General features: G+C 35.7%; 1 protein-coding gene and 1 long non-coding RNA gene across 2 annotated transcripts; one reads left to right on the top strand and one right to left on the bottom strand.

Moving 5' to 3' along the window:
• Window positions 1-1,027: 1,027 nt before the first annotated feature.
• Window positions 1,028-6,820, bottom strand: LOC142535224 (copper-transporting ATPase RAN1). Its single transcript, XM_075641721.1, has 9 exons — window positions 6,209-6,820; window positions 4,643-5,257; window positions 3,999-4,428; window positions 3,570-3,895; window positions 3,275-3,333; window positions 2,671-3,013; window positions 2,215-2,415; window positions 1,841-2,098; window positions 1,028-1,720 (listed from the first exon to the last, which is right to left on the bottom strand). Exons 1-9 carry the CDS (start codon window positions 6,458-6,460, stop codon window positions 1,244-1,246), a joined length of 2,961 nt encoding a protein of 986 aa, XP_075497836.1. The 5' UTR covers window positions 6,461-6,820; the 3' UTR covers window positions 1,028-1,243.
• A 4,185-nt stretch (window positions 6,821-11,005) lies between these two features.
• Window positions 11,006-12,960, top strand: LOC142538012 (uncharacterized). The gene is made up of 3 exons (XR_012818628.1): window positions 11,006-11,282; window positions 12,148-12,623; window positions 12,741-12,960. It is a non-coding gene; the product is annotated as an uncharacterized LOC142538012 (long non-coding RNA).
• The last annotated feature ends 496 nt before the right edge of the window (window positions 12,961-13,456 follow it).

The raw sequence follows: 13,456 nt of genomic DNA, 5'->3' as shown, positions 1-13,456 counted from the left end.
GTTCTTATTTAATGTTTATATGTGAATGACTTTGTTTTATTTTTATTTAATGAGTGATTTAATGGTATATAAATAATTGTTGGAAGGAACTATTGAATTTAATGAGTATAGGGAAATTTGTGAAATAATAGACAAAATAACACTAAATATAGATACTCGACTATATATTTTGGAAAGACGAGACATATATTCGAATTATTGGTTAAAAAAATTTCTAATTTAACTATATATCTTCTGGGACATATCAAATTTTATACTTCCAATATAAAATATAACAAAATAAAAAGGTAAATAACAATTTTGTTTCGAAAGAAATAGTTAAATACAATTACACTGGACGCAAAATTTATTTTATAAAATTATCTTTTACGTGGAATTGATAAATCGTTGTGGTGTAACAAAAATTCATGTCTTTGACCTGTTTTTAAATCGAACTCATAATATATATATATATATATATATATATATATATATAGTATTAAAGTCTAGACTCATCATTATCTGTTGAACTATCCTATAGACCACTCGCAGATGTCTTCTTATAAACTTCATACTCCAATTATTTATTCTTAAACGTGAAAAGAATGTGTTAGATTTCTTACATCGATTGAATTAAATTTTTGAAAATTATATATATAAGCATGGAAATCTGCTACCTTCAACTTGAATTAGCTTTTGATTTAAGTTAAACCGAGTTCATAATCTTAACATTTAATCTACTAATATAATTAAATTAATGACATAGCACACACTTAACTAGTAGTGATTGTGGAAGGATAAAAGAGCAGAATATATCTTTAGTCGTATGGGAAGAATATCTGCTCTTTGTGAAGAGAGGGGTCATCTATTTTCAAACTGAAGAAGTTTTCCAGTCTCCTACGTAAGCATGATGCCATAAATTGTTGGTAAGCATGAAAATATAAAAGAATGCAAGACATGGTGTATAGAAAACCTCAAAGGAAATCATCATCCAACACTACCGGATTATACACAATTTCATACCTTAAACAACAATAACATGTTCATCTGGACATACGAATATTCCAGAAAGAAAGAAAAAAAGTGTGGTAACGCTCCATTTACATATCAACATACAAGTGGAAGAAAGAATACAATGGGAAGAACGCAAAAATGGGGAGAGGGTGAAAAAAGGCAAAAGGATGTATATATGCAAAACTGGGTTACACGATCTATCAAGCTATTACATAACGTACATTTCCTTGTTCCGTTAATCATCCTAATTCTACTCTACGGTGATCTCCAGTATAGTCGTGAGTCTCGGTTTTTTATATCTTCTAAGAAGTAAAGAAGAGCACACAACACTTACAGATGAAAAGGCCATGCACGCACCAGCAACCCAAGGCGGCAACTTGAGTTTTAACCAAGGAAATAGAACCCCAGCAGCAACTGGGATGGCAATGACATTATATGCCATAGCGAAGAAATAATTCAATCTAATCCGGGAGAAAGTCTTCCTTGAAAGATCAATAGCAGTGATCACATCTTCTAAACTGCTTCTCATTAGCACATAGTCAGCCGCTTCTATTGCGATGTCTGTTCCGGCTCCAATTGCCATACCTACATCTGCAGCTGCCAGGGCAGGAGAATCATTAATGCCATCACCCACCATTGCAACTACACTTCCACCTTTTTGTAATGAGCAAATCACATCTGCTTTTCCTGCAGGCATCACCTCTGCCCTCACATCTGTAATGCCAACCTGCAATTTAATGGAGAATTAGAGAGAAATGAGCTTAATGCCTTCATATATTTGTGAGTGGGGCGAGGTAAGGTCTCGATAACAGGAGAAAGAAAAAGAAGCAAAAGCTATGATGTCAACCTCCTTTGCAACCGCTCTGGCTGTTCTCCAATTATCACCAGTAACCATGACCGGATTGACACCCATTTTCTTGAGGCCCTCTACAACAACAGCTGCTTCCCTCTTTAGTGGATCTGCTACCCCAAGAACGCCAATTAGATCATTATCGTAAGCCACAAGTATCCCAGTTTTGGCACTTTCTTCCAGCTCCACAACAAAATTTTCCACGTGGTTTGGAATGGTGATCCAATTTTCAGTCATCAGCTTCCGGTTACCAACCTGTTAAGTGGATACAACATGTGATGAGCACAGCAGAAGTAATGCTTCCTGGGCAGTCTAATCCTTTTCTCTCTTCACTAGGTTAAACATATGATGTTGCCATTAAAAAAACTCACCAAAATCTTTTTTCCACCAATAAAGCACTGCACACCTTGTCCAGGCAAAGCAGAGAAATCTGATGCATCAAGAAGCCAACCAAAGGACTTAGACTGCAACCTATCGGTTTGAGCATTCGTTGTAGTATTAGGTTCATCAAATTCATGAAAATGGCGGCCATAATCAAGTATCGCCTTCGCCAATGGGTGTTCACTGCTAGCCTGCACCAAAGGAACATTCATTGTGATTGATCAACTTTATCTCCCAACAAAGGAATCCACTACTCAATCTCAATGAGAACTCGTATAATTTCTGCCCTTATCCAAACGCTGCAAGCAATAGCTAGTTACTTAAATAAAGTATTAAAGATTATCACCAATCAGCAGCTTCAATAATCTATACGTATAGCAAGATGAAAAACCAGGAAACCAAATAATCGAACACAACTTAAATTCTAATAGTGAGTATTTTAATACCTCTGCAGAAGCTACTAATGCAAGGAATTCGCCACGATCCATGCCAGAAAAAACTTTTGCAGTGGTGACTGTGGCTTTTCCCTGGGTTAAGGTTCCGGTCTTATCAAAAATGACATATTTGATCTTCTGTGCCCTCTCCAATGCATCTCCTCCTTTTATAAGAACTCCATTGTTAGCTCCAACCCCTGTTGCAACCATGACAGCAGTTGGTGTTGCTAACCCCAGTGCACATGGGCATGCGATTACGACAACAGATATTGCGAACATGAGGGAAAAGACAAAATAGTTGCCATTTTCTGGCAACCACTCCTTGGGGTAAGCTCCAAGAATTCCAGCAAGATACCTACAAGTAGTTGCCAAATAGAGAGTAAAAAATACAACAAAGATGCTTGACACTCCACTGTACATAGATGAAAGCACCTTTGCTAATAAACAGACTCCGACAATCCAAATTTGGGAGTAACTTGCTACGCTGATACTTTACCTTTTCGATATTTCAAACATACGTATAAAATAACCACAAGAATTTCATTCCCAATAAGAGGCAGTATAGCTGTGATTGCAGAAATTAATCAATACACCAGTTTGAATGTAGCAATCTTACCATCCGAGCAATGTTAACGATGCCAGAGTTACTACTGCAGGGACAAAAATGCTTGCGATCTGTATAAAAGAACAATGGCAAAAATAAACAAATTGATCAACTTGAGAATATATCCGTGGACAAATTGTCAGAAAGAAAACTAACCGAGACAGCAGAGATATATAGAAACAAACAGACCAAGAAAGTCTTGTCATATAAAATTCGTTATTCACATAGCAAGATGCTCTAATTGTTTCCCATTTCTTAATACCATATTATTTTCAATTTAATGCACCTTCAAACAAAAAATACTCACAAAGTCAGCAAACTTCTGAATGGGAGCTTTAGACATCTGTGCAGTCTCAACGAGGGATATAATTTGGCTTAAGATTGTGTTTGATCCGACTTTGTTGGCCTGTATGTTAAGTAAACCATGCAAGTTTATCGTACCCCCAATAACTGACAAACCGGCCTCCTTCGGAACAGGAGCAGATTCACCGGTGACCATACTCTCATTTACATAACTTGAACCCCGTACAACCAAACCATCAGCAGGAATCTTTGTTCCTGGTATTACTTTCAATATGTCCCCGGGCTGAATCAATAAAGCATCAATTTCTCTTTCTCCCACTACTTTGCCACCTGCAACGCTAATGATTTATTCAGCACAACATTGTTGGCGAAGATATCATTCCATTCCAAGGTATCGAAAAAGTTCTCGTATAATGAAGTAAGAAACACAAACCTTTGTCTGTGATAAGCAGTATAGCAGTCGCAGGAGCAAGCTCCACGAGCTTTTTTATGGCATCTGAGGTCTTTCCCTTGGCAAGACTTTCCAAGTACTTACCAAAAAGTACAAACGTTATAAGCATTGCACTGGTTTCAAAGTATGTTGGAGACCAAAACCCAGTCATTGCACCATACAGTAACACACATACAGAGTAAAAATAAGAAGCTGAAGTTCCCAATGCAACCAGGACATCCATGTTTGTAGAACCATTTCTGAGTGCTCTCCAAGCAGCCACATAGAAACGTTTACCAATGACAAATTGAACAACAGTGACCAAACCCCATTTCAGCCAATCACCCATTTGGAAAGGACCACAGCGCCAAAGTAGTAAAGAATATAAAAGAGGTATACGAGGGCAGACTATTCGCATTAAAATGACAGGAACCTGGTAAAAATTGACCAGGAGTTAACAAAGAAAAAAGAAGTGTGTTAATTGGAATAAATAAATAAATTAGAAGTTCAAGTTTCAAAAACCAATATCCCAAATGTAATCATCTAATTGGTTTGGAGTGTGAAATTGCTTCCAGTTAACACTGCATACCAAAGAAACTTTACAAGTTCTTTAAGCGTAAACAAATTAAGGAAATGAAGTAACTCACGCTGAGAAACAAGCTGGCGGTGAAAAGTCGAAACATGTTTGAAGATTCTTGCAGATCCTTAGAAGTCATTCTAGTATATGGGTTCTTGACAAAAAACTTAAATTTTCCTTGGCTGCCACTCTCAATGCCATCAACTAAAGTTCTGGAACCAAGGAGCTCTGGATCAAAATGGATTTCTAATTCCTTAGATGTTCGATTATAATAAAACTGCCGCACACCATTTAAGTTGCAAAGAACACCTTCCAACATCTGTACATCCATTTCACTAGTAATCCCAGTAACACCTAGCACAAGTTTATTCTGCTCATTACTCTGAACAAATGAAGCTTCAAATCCAGCATCTTCAATTGCATTGATTATATCATCCTTACTGATGACAGTTGAGTCATATTGAACCTCCCCTAAAGACGTAGCCAAAGCAACTACAGCCTTTTCAACCCCAGGTAGCTTCTTCAGAATCCCTTCCACGGAATTCACGCAAGCTGCACATGTCATGCCTCCTATTGTAAACTGACCTATTAACATCCCACGAGGCTTAGAATAAGATACACTTGGTTCGGCAATGATTTCTGCCTCAAATCCAGCATCTTCAATTGCATTTGCAATATCGTCTTCCTGAAACAAGAAATGGAACAACTCACGGCTCAATTAACATCATTAATTGAGAGGAATTGAGAGCTTTTGAAGTGAAAATTTATTGCAAAGGAGGAAAGATGCACAATAATCACCACAATTCAACATTTTCAAACCCCCCCCTAAAAAAAAGAGAGAAAAAGAAAAAGAAAAAGGAAAATCACACTACCACAGGATCGAAATTATATAAATATTTCCACCTTTCATATAATAATGTCAAATGAACTAAAAGAGGTTGCCACTGATCACATAAAGCAAAGTAGTGCAAATATGAAATGGAAAAGGAATATAAAGCATTTTAATGTTAAAGCATGACTCATTTTAGCAGTTCTGAAAGATTTACAGGAAAATTAGAGTGGAAGCAACAACTACGTCCAGAGGAAGACTGCACAGTTCATGGATTCAATTGACCACCAAACTGTGGTATTCGACATAAGCTCACAACTTGAATCTCAATTGCAAAATATCATAGCCACTCCATGGAGTCTATCATCTCAAATTAATGTTTTCCAGTCCAAAAATCAACTCCAGCAGTCCGAAGAAGATTCATTACAGCCCTTTTTCTCACGAAAGCATAGAGAAGCTTGCTTGCAACTGTAATCAATTATAATCTAACATTCCACCATGTATTACTTTCAATCTTGCTAAATTAACCAAGTCAAACGTACAAAGAGTTGCCAGAAACGTACCACAAGGGAATCAAGTGAAAGCAACTTATTGCCCCTATAATAGGAGAATTAATGATGCATTCAACTGATCTAATCCCGCCTATCCAATCAGGACTTTCAAAATTGTAGATAATCCCAAACGAATTTCAGCAATAAAAAAAGTCATTACTTGAGAGCTAGTAACACACAGGAATGCCAATCCATGCATATGCATTCAATTAATCAAACACTTAAAGAGGATCGGGGGAGGGAGAGCTGAGCAGACCTGGACCAAGGCAGGATCAAAGGTAACATCAGCCTTGTTTTGAAGCAAGGCGACTGATGCTTTGACAACCCCGTTGAGACCGTTGAGAGCCGATTCAACGGAGTTAGAACACGCCGCACAAGTCATACCCGTGACGTTGACCTGAATCCTGCGCAAATTAGACGGATTATGCCGGTCATATGAGCTGAGCAACCCTTCTTCCTCATCGGCGGAATCTCTCCCCACAGACGCCGTCAGCTGCAGGCCTGTCATACCCTTGAGATGCGCAGGGAGAAAGATACAATTTTGTCAATTGAAAAAGCTTGTATTTTTGCGGAGGTATAAGAGAATGACAAATCCGTGGGTGTGGCGTGGAATTAAATCTTTCGAGGCAAAGGGTTGAAAGAGGAATGAATTGTTGTACTACACCAACACCAACGAGTTGTACTGCATGAAATTTGGTAGGTTTGGTGATTGGAAATCTTGTTGATGACGATACATCGTAGACTGGATACAGTAATTACTTTGATTAATTAAAGAGAACAGGTTGCGGTTTGGATAACTGGGCGGAGAAATGGTCGCATGGGGTTGACGGTCGCGGACACGGCTGCAGCCGCCGTCCAGAACCATTTGAGTGACTCAAACCACGCGAAATACTACGAGTAATCAAAATGCAAAAGAACCTTCGCAGCACATAATGGATGGGATGGCCCACAAACGTCATAATCACTTGATTTAATTTTAATGGATTCGTTAACCTTTGTTGATTTGGTTATCAACCCACTTTCCACCAAATATGTTGGACAGGACGGATAGGGGGTGTCGCATGCTCCGAGCCAATTATGCTCTAATCTGACTCAATAGGTTTGGGTTTTGAATTTTATTATAGTTTTAGTCCGGTAAATTCAATTTGGTATCTTATGATTTCTTTATTTCATAAGTCGGATCCGGTTTAATTTGGTTCGGAACCATTCTGATCCGATCAAATAACATCATCGAAGAAGTGACGCAGAAACGTGAAAAAAACTGTTGGAACTTTTCAAAATTAGACAAGTGGAATGAGAGGTGGAATTTTTTTTATTTATTGAGTCTAGTAAGAAAATAAATAACAGAATATGGAAAATACCCCCAAAACAATACAAGAGTACATAAACTCAAATAGTAAATTATCTCTTAATTCAGTGACAAATGTAAAATCCCAAAGTCATGTCTTTGGTATAAATGAGGTTTAGATTTAAAGTTAGGTTTAAAATGTAAATAATCTTAAATTTTGATAATAACAAATAATAACATTGAGATGTTTCAGGATTCTATATCATTTATATGTGTTTCAAGGTTTATAGCAGTTGGACAAGTCAAACTCCTCGACATAGTATCACAAGCTCAACATGTAGGTAGAATATCATCACTTGTATTTGTTTGAAGTTAAATCATTCTATCGAATATGCTCAAAGTTTCACCATTCAACTCTAATCGGTCAGATATCAACAGATCGATATGAATATCCCAACTCAAGCCGTTCAATGACTATCCGATAAAAATGACAAACTATAATATTATATCGACTCTCGATTGACAGAATATTTTCTAAAATGTGAAAGAGTCAATCAATTTTTCAGAAGCTGAAAAAAAAAGCATTAAATGCATTTAATGCTTCACACGACTAATAGAGATTGACAATGTCATTCTGTTGAGAGTTAGTACATATGATAATTGCATTTTTTTTGTATGTTGGAGCATTTCAAGTATAAATATGTAGATTCAGAATGAAGAGACAATGATTAAATTAACAAGTTTCAAGTTTTCAATCCGCAAGACTTAGAGCACACTTATTCTTTAAACATCAAGTTGCTCACTCAGCACACATATATCAATTTATGTCAGATCTTCTAAGGATCAATTTTGTGTTACCCTGTCAACTCCAGCCGTCAAAGCTAACCATTAATTGTATTGGTTTCTGGTGAAGCGAGTGTTCTTAAATAGCTAGAGTTTGTGTTGAGATATTTCAATTTAGTTAGTGATAAATCCTAGTTGAAGTGTGTTATTACATAACATTGTAAAACCAAAGTTTTATAGTGAATTTCTTTCTAATGGGAAAAATGATAACATAAGAGTATTTATCTCCGAATATCATAAATTATGTCTCATTTACTTATGTCAATTTATCATGTTTGCCGTATATTTCTAGTCGTCTTGCTAATTGTTGCTTGAATTGAATATATACTTTATCATTGAGTCTAACCAGTCCAATTTCACACTCAAAATCATTTGAAGTGGTCCAGTTAAATATAGACGTTCAAAAAAGAGTTTAAACAACTAATAACTGTTAAAACAAATTCAATTTTTTTTTTAAAAAAATAAAGAGTTCATTCAGTCTTTCTAACCTCTTTTACCATCCTAACATATGAAATTCTTTGTTATTATCGTACAAAAAAAGAGGTAAATTTCTTCCTTCTTTTGCACGGGAGATAGATTCACCAAGCAACTCTACTTATAGTGTCGATTGCATCATCAATTATACTAACGAGAAGTTTTTACACAAAGTACTTGAGAATTTAATATACCGAAGAGTTGAGTAAATGTTCGATTTTTAATCATTTTAACAAATTTAATTATACTCCGTACTTTAAATTTTTCAAAGCCTCAAATATAAATGACAATTTATAATCTCATGTTTATGTTTGGATTAGTTAATTTTAGTTTGGAGAAATATTTGAGAGATTAATCAGCTAATGCCGTCAGTACAACTTTGCATAATCAAACAAGTCAATGAATTTAAAATTTTTCGTCTCAAACTTAAAAATCTGTACACAACCACAAATTAATGGCAAAAACTTGTCGCTGGATATGAAATATAAAGATTCGTGATATCGTCTCACAAGAGATATACTACAAATTAATTATTAACTCATTGTTGGATATGAAATATAAAGACTACGACTTATAATGTAGTGTGATTTTTTATTTAGTGCTCCATTAAACAAAACATAAAATTAAAAATACATCATCAAATTTTTTGCAATTATATATTTTTAAATTTAATTTCTCAAGATAAACTCTAATGGCTTTGAAGCAGTCAAATTTATCATCAAAGAGCTCCGTCAAGCTCATATTTCGATCTCCAAAGCTTTTCAAGCGGAAATTATTGCAAGCCTATGTGCACAATAACATCTTTAATTCATGCCCAACAACAAATACATGCAATGAGCTCCATAGCATGTCTTTATTTAGAAATCTGATGTCAGGATAGAGTTCAACCTACCTTTACGATATTGTCTCAAGTATATATCCAACAACTCACATTAATTCTTACACACGATATTCGCGATTTTTCTATGTATGAATCACAAATGTGATAATTCATTAAATGCAACCTTAGAGTTATACCACATAAGATATCATCTCATTAACACGGATCTCACATGTTGAAATAAATAATTTTGGATCCTTGAATGCATCGCGACAACATTGACATCGAATTTCCCATTTCTTGATCCAAATGTAGGAGTTTGTTCAAATCAAACCAACAAATAAAATCTTAACATTGAGTTATTTGATCGGAAATAGAATTTTTGTTTTCTGACCAAAAGTTATCTCGTCACCAAAAGATACCGATCACAAAACAAAACTCATTTTTCATCATTGTTACTTCATTTCCAATAATTACCACTCCTCATCTTCCCAATTCACAAGGTAAAGAACTAAATCTAGTCATTATAATTGAATTACATGTGAAAAAAGGCCCCATTAATCCATTGGAAACATGACATAGTTTCCACTGCCTAAATATATTTGACACAAACACGCACAAAAAAAAAAAAAAAAGCATGCACAGTATGATATCGAAAGGGTGGGGACAAATTATGATGGACGCCAAGTAGCTATTGCATTTCCATGTATTATTGCACCTGAATTGATATATTACAAACTGGTAGAATTTTCAGATAATTTTCCCTTTTTTTTCCCCAAAGATTATGACACTTTACGCGCCTTTTTAGAAACAATACTAGCAACTTTGGAAATATTTAATTTCATGGCAATAATTTGGATTTAGATCTTCTGTCGGTGCTGTGCATTTTTTACACAAGATGATAATGTGATCACTTCGTTTAATCTGACAATTTTTTAAATTTATCTCACATGGTGTGATGTCCACGAGATGATCACGTGATGATCTCGTGTAAAAAATGTACATCATGATCCAAATCCCAATAACTTAAGGGAGATCAAATGTGTGTATTAACAGCCCGAAGAGCTCTGACCGAATTGCACCACAACGATATTTGTAATTTATTAAAAAAACAAGGACCAAAATATAAATCCTAAACCACAGTACCACACTGCAGATGGATTTTTTTGGGTGAAATCGAATCGACTGCACAGTTTATTTAGTTTAAATATTAATATAAATTAAATAATTAAAATGTCAATGTCAGTAGTTGGAGGAGGGCCAGGAGGCGTAAGAGTAGATAAAAAATTATTTTTGTTGCTTCAATAGATAGGAAACGGAGAGTTGCCGGGTTAGATTATTCTTTGTGCATATTAATTGGTGGGTCGGGTGCAACCACAATTTACCTAATGTAGTTTGACTTAGTTTCGTTATTCTTCCATTCAACTGCAAATCATCTAGGGAGGAAAAAATATTTCCACTTCAATTAGTCATAAGGTATATTTAGATCGGTTGGGTCGGCTCGCCTCACGTAAACCCACCATATAAATAAGGGGTCGGTTTAAGTTGAAAATTTTTCAACCCGTCAAAAGGATAGACTGTTGTGGCAGTATTAGGTATATTTTAATCCAAGAACTTATGGGCTGAAAATGAATGAGGTTGAATTATAAGCTAGTTAGAATGGGTTGAAGACAAGCCCATATATTAGTTTGTTTTACAGAAGCCGACATCAAGGCTTAAATCAGCACTCGAAAATGGAAATCGAACAAAGGTCCATACAAAGAAGCCCACAAATCATCCCGAAAACCCGTCCCTTCGATTGCGACGTTTAGTCTTTGTAGAGGATGCATGGCAACTTGGTTCCATGGTGCTCGTGCTCCACGATGGTCTCACTTCTTGACAATGCTCGCGTCGAAATTTACCGGGGTGGTAGTTCACAATCCGCTATTCACTTTGTTTTTTTTCATGAACGTGTTCCCCTTTACTATGGTTCTTTTGTCTTTGAATGTGAATATTGATCGTTGTTTTTATTATACTGATCGGGTGAATTTATTTTCTTGCAAGTAAATGATGGATGTTTGAATGAAAACTCGAGTGACATTTAGTTGGTTATTTAGATGTGGAATCGAATATTGGTAAAAAACGCGTGTGCCTTTCTCGCGGTAGATGGTTTCAATTCTGTTCCCGGGCTGCAAATTGCATTAACATCCTCTTGTCTTCATTGTTGCACTTTGTGCAAGGATTTCCTATGTAACTGAGGATCTGGAAGGGTTGATTTTTCATCATTTTTGTAGGGCCCTTCTGTGATCACAAGCTAAATATCATCGTCATGAGTGGTCGAGTATGCTTACATTCGAGTTATTTAATCCTCATAATCCTCTTTAGGAAACATGGGGGATTTTGTTAAGTAATATGTTGTCCATATTGCTCATTTTTCAACAAGCTAACTGACTATACTTGCCTTGAGTCATTTTTCTTCTTGCCACACTTCACATTACTGTATATGCAAATTTCTAAAGTTCTCTTAACCGATTTTCTGCTTTCCTTGTACGGCTTATCTTACCTGAAATATTTAACCCTTGAACTTTTCTAACTCGTTAGAAGAGTCTTTTCTAACTTGTGACGAGATTATCACCGATCGTTAGTGTCTTCAAAATTTCACTTTCAGGTTTGTTATAATTTAAAACCTTAAAATTATTATCCGACATTGCATGATTACATACTTTGTTCTTGCAGAATTTGTAATGTATTAGAAGTTATTGCGTTCTGATGATCCTCATACTGTTCTTAGGTGCCATCCAAGTGCACATCAAGCTCAGCTACTCCTTGTCTCTGGATTTGTTTATCACGGACAATGGGTCCATTTTTCCTAGGGGAAGTTTGGTACTATGCAACTGAAAATGTTCAAGTGGATGTTAAACAAGGAGATTTAGTTGCTCTCATCTCGTGCTCGTATAAATTTGGAAGCAATTAATCTCTGGTAGAAGTTAGAAACATTAAGTGGAAATGATGTCAATGCTGATGATTCCTTTGAAACAGAACTATATATTTTCCTCCTGAATTCATCTCCTATTTATTAAATATACGCTTTCATGAAGAAAATGTAAAGAAATTGTGGAGGGAGACAAAGCAGAAGATGGAAAAAAAACTGTTGTACTGGTATCGAATAATCAACTGATTTTGCATTGTTTGATCCTTGGGATTCTCAAGTGCGGGGATATTCCTACACGTGACAGAAAAGCAAGATATCCAGAGCATACCTGCCTAGTAAGTGGCTAGATTCAATGGTTTTACGATTGTCTACTTTGTCTAATAAAGTTAATGCAAACATTAATGCTTACATTTTTTTTGTTAGACCTCAATCCTCGTGTCTTAAATGTACAGGTGATGTAGATATGCATCGGATTGGTGCTTCTTTTCCCTTCACCAATCCTGAAATTTATTTCAGGTACTTTTCTACTAAATTCCCTCTGTTTCTCATGTGATACTGATCTTGTGTCATTCCTTAAGCAATATATTAGTAAAATATTGATTTGTGGGGTGAAGGAACTATCTACTAGATAGGATGAACACTTGTGCTTGGGCGTTTGGGCTCAAACCCAAGTGATTATTTAAGGGTCGATCTTTTTTGAATAAGCGGAACCGTTTTCTGAACTGTGGTAGTGTCTATTGACAATTGATTCATCCCAGTGCTGTATCTGGGTTTTTGGAGGCATGAGTCGAACTTAAAAATGGCAAAAACTTGTGTGAGACGGTCTCACGATTCGTATTTTGTGAGACAAATATCTTATTTGGGTCATCCATGAAAAAATATTACTTTTTATGCTAAGAGTATTACTTTTTATTGTGAATATCGATAGGGTTGACCGTCTCACAGATAAAGATTCGTGAGACCATCTCGAGATCCACTCCTTAAAAATTGGGCCCCTTGAATAATATGCCACTGATTTTTATTAATAAGAGATTCTCGAAACATAACTACATAATTTTTATTTGTATCATATTCGTGTAACAAAGTTCTTAATATTTTTATCAATTTTATCCAAATTTTCTGGACCATCAGCATTCAAGACAAAAAATCTCTAGATCCATATTACATG

Source organism: Primulina tabacum, chromosome 2 (assembly GCF_025594145.1).
Source record: "Primulina tabacum isolate GXHZ01 chromosome 2, ASM2559414v2, whole genome shotgun sequence".
Taxonomy (NCBI): domain Eukaryota; kingdom Viridiplantae; phylum Streptophyta; class Magnoliopsida; order Lamiales; family Gesneriaceae; genus Primulina; species Primulina tabacum.
This window is presented reverse-complemented; position numbering and strand designations above follow the sequence as displayed.

Excerpts from the sequence above, each read along its gene's own strand:
- LOC142535224 (XM_075641721.1), bottom strand. The coding sequence starts at position 6,460 with ATGACAGGCCTGCAGCTGACGGCGTCTGTGGGGAGAGATTCCGCCGAT. Across the intron at positions 4,429-4,642 it reads CCGCCAGCTTGTTTCTCAGC|GTTCCTGTCATTTTAATGCG; the intron begins GTGAGTTACTTC and ends AATTTTTACCAG. Across the intron at positions 2,099-2,214 it reads TTGGTGGAAAAAAGATTTTG|GTTGGTAACCGGAAGCTGAT; the intron begins GTGAGTTTTTTT and ends TCCACTTAACAG.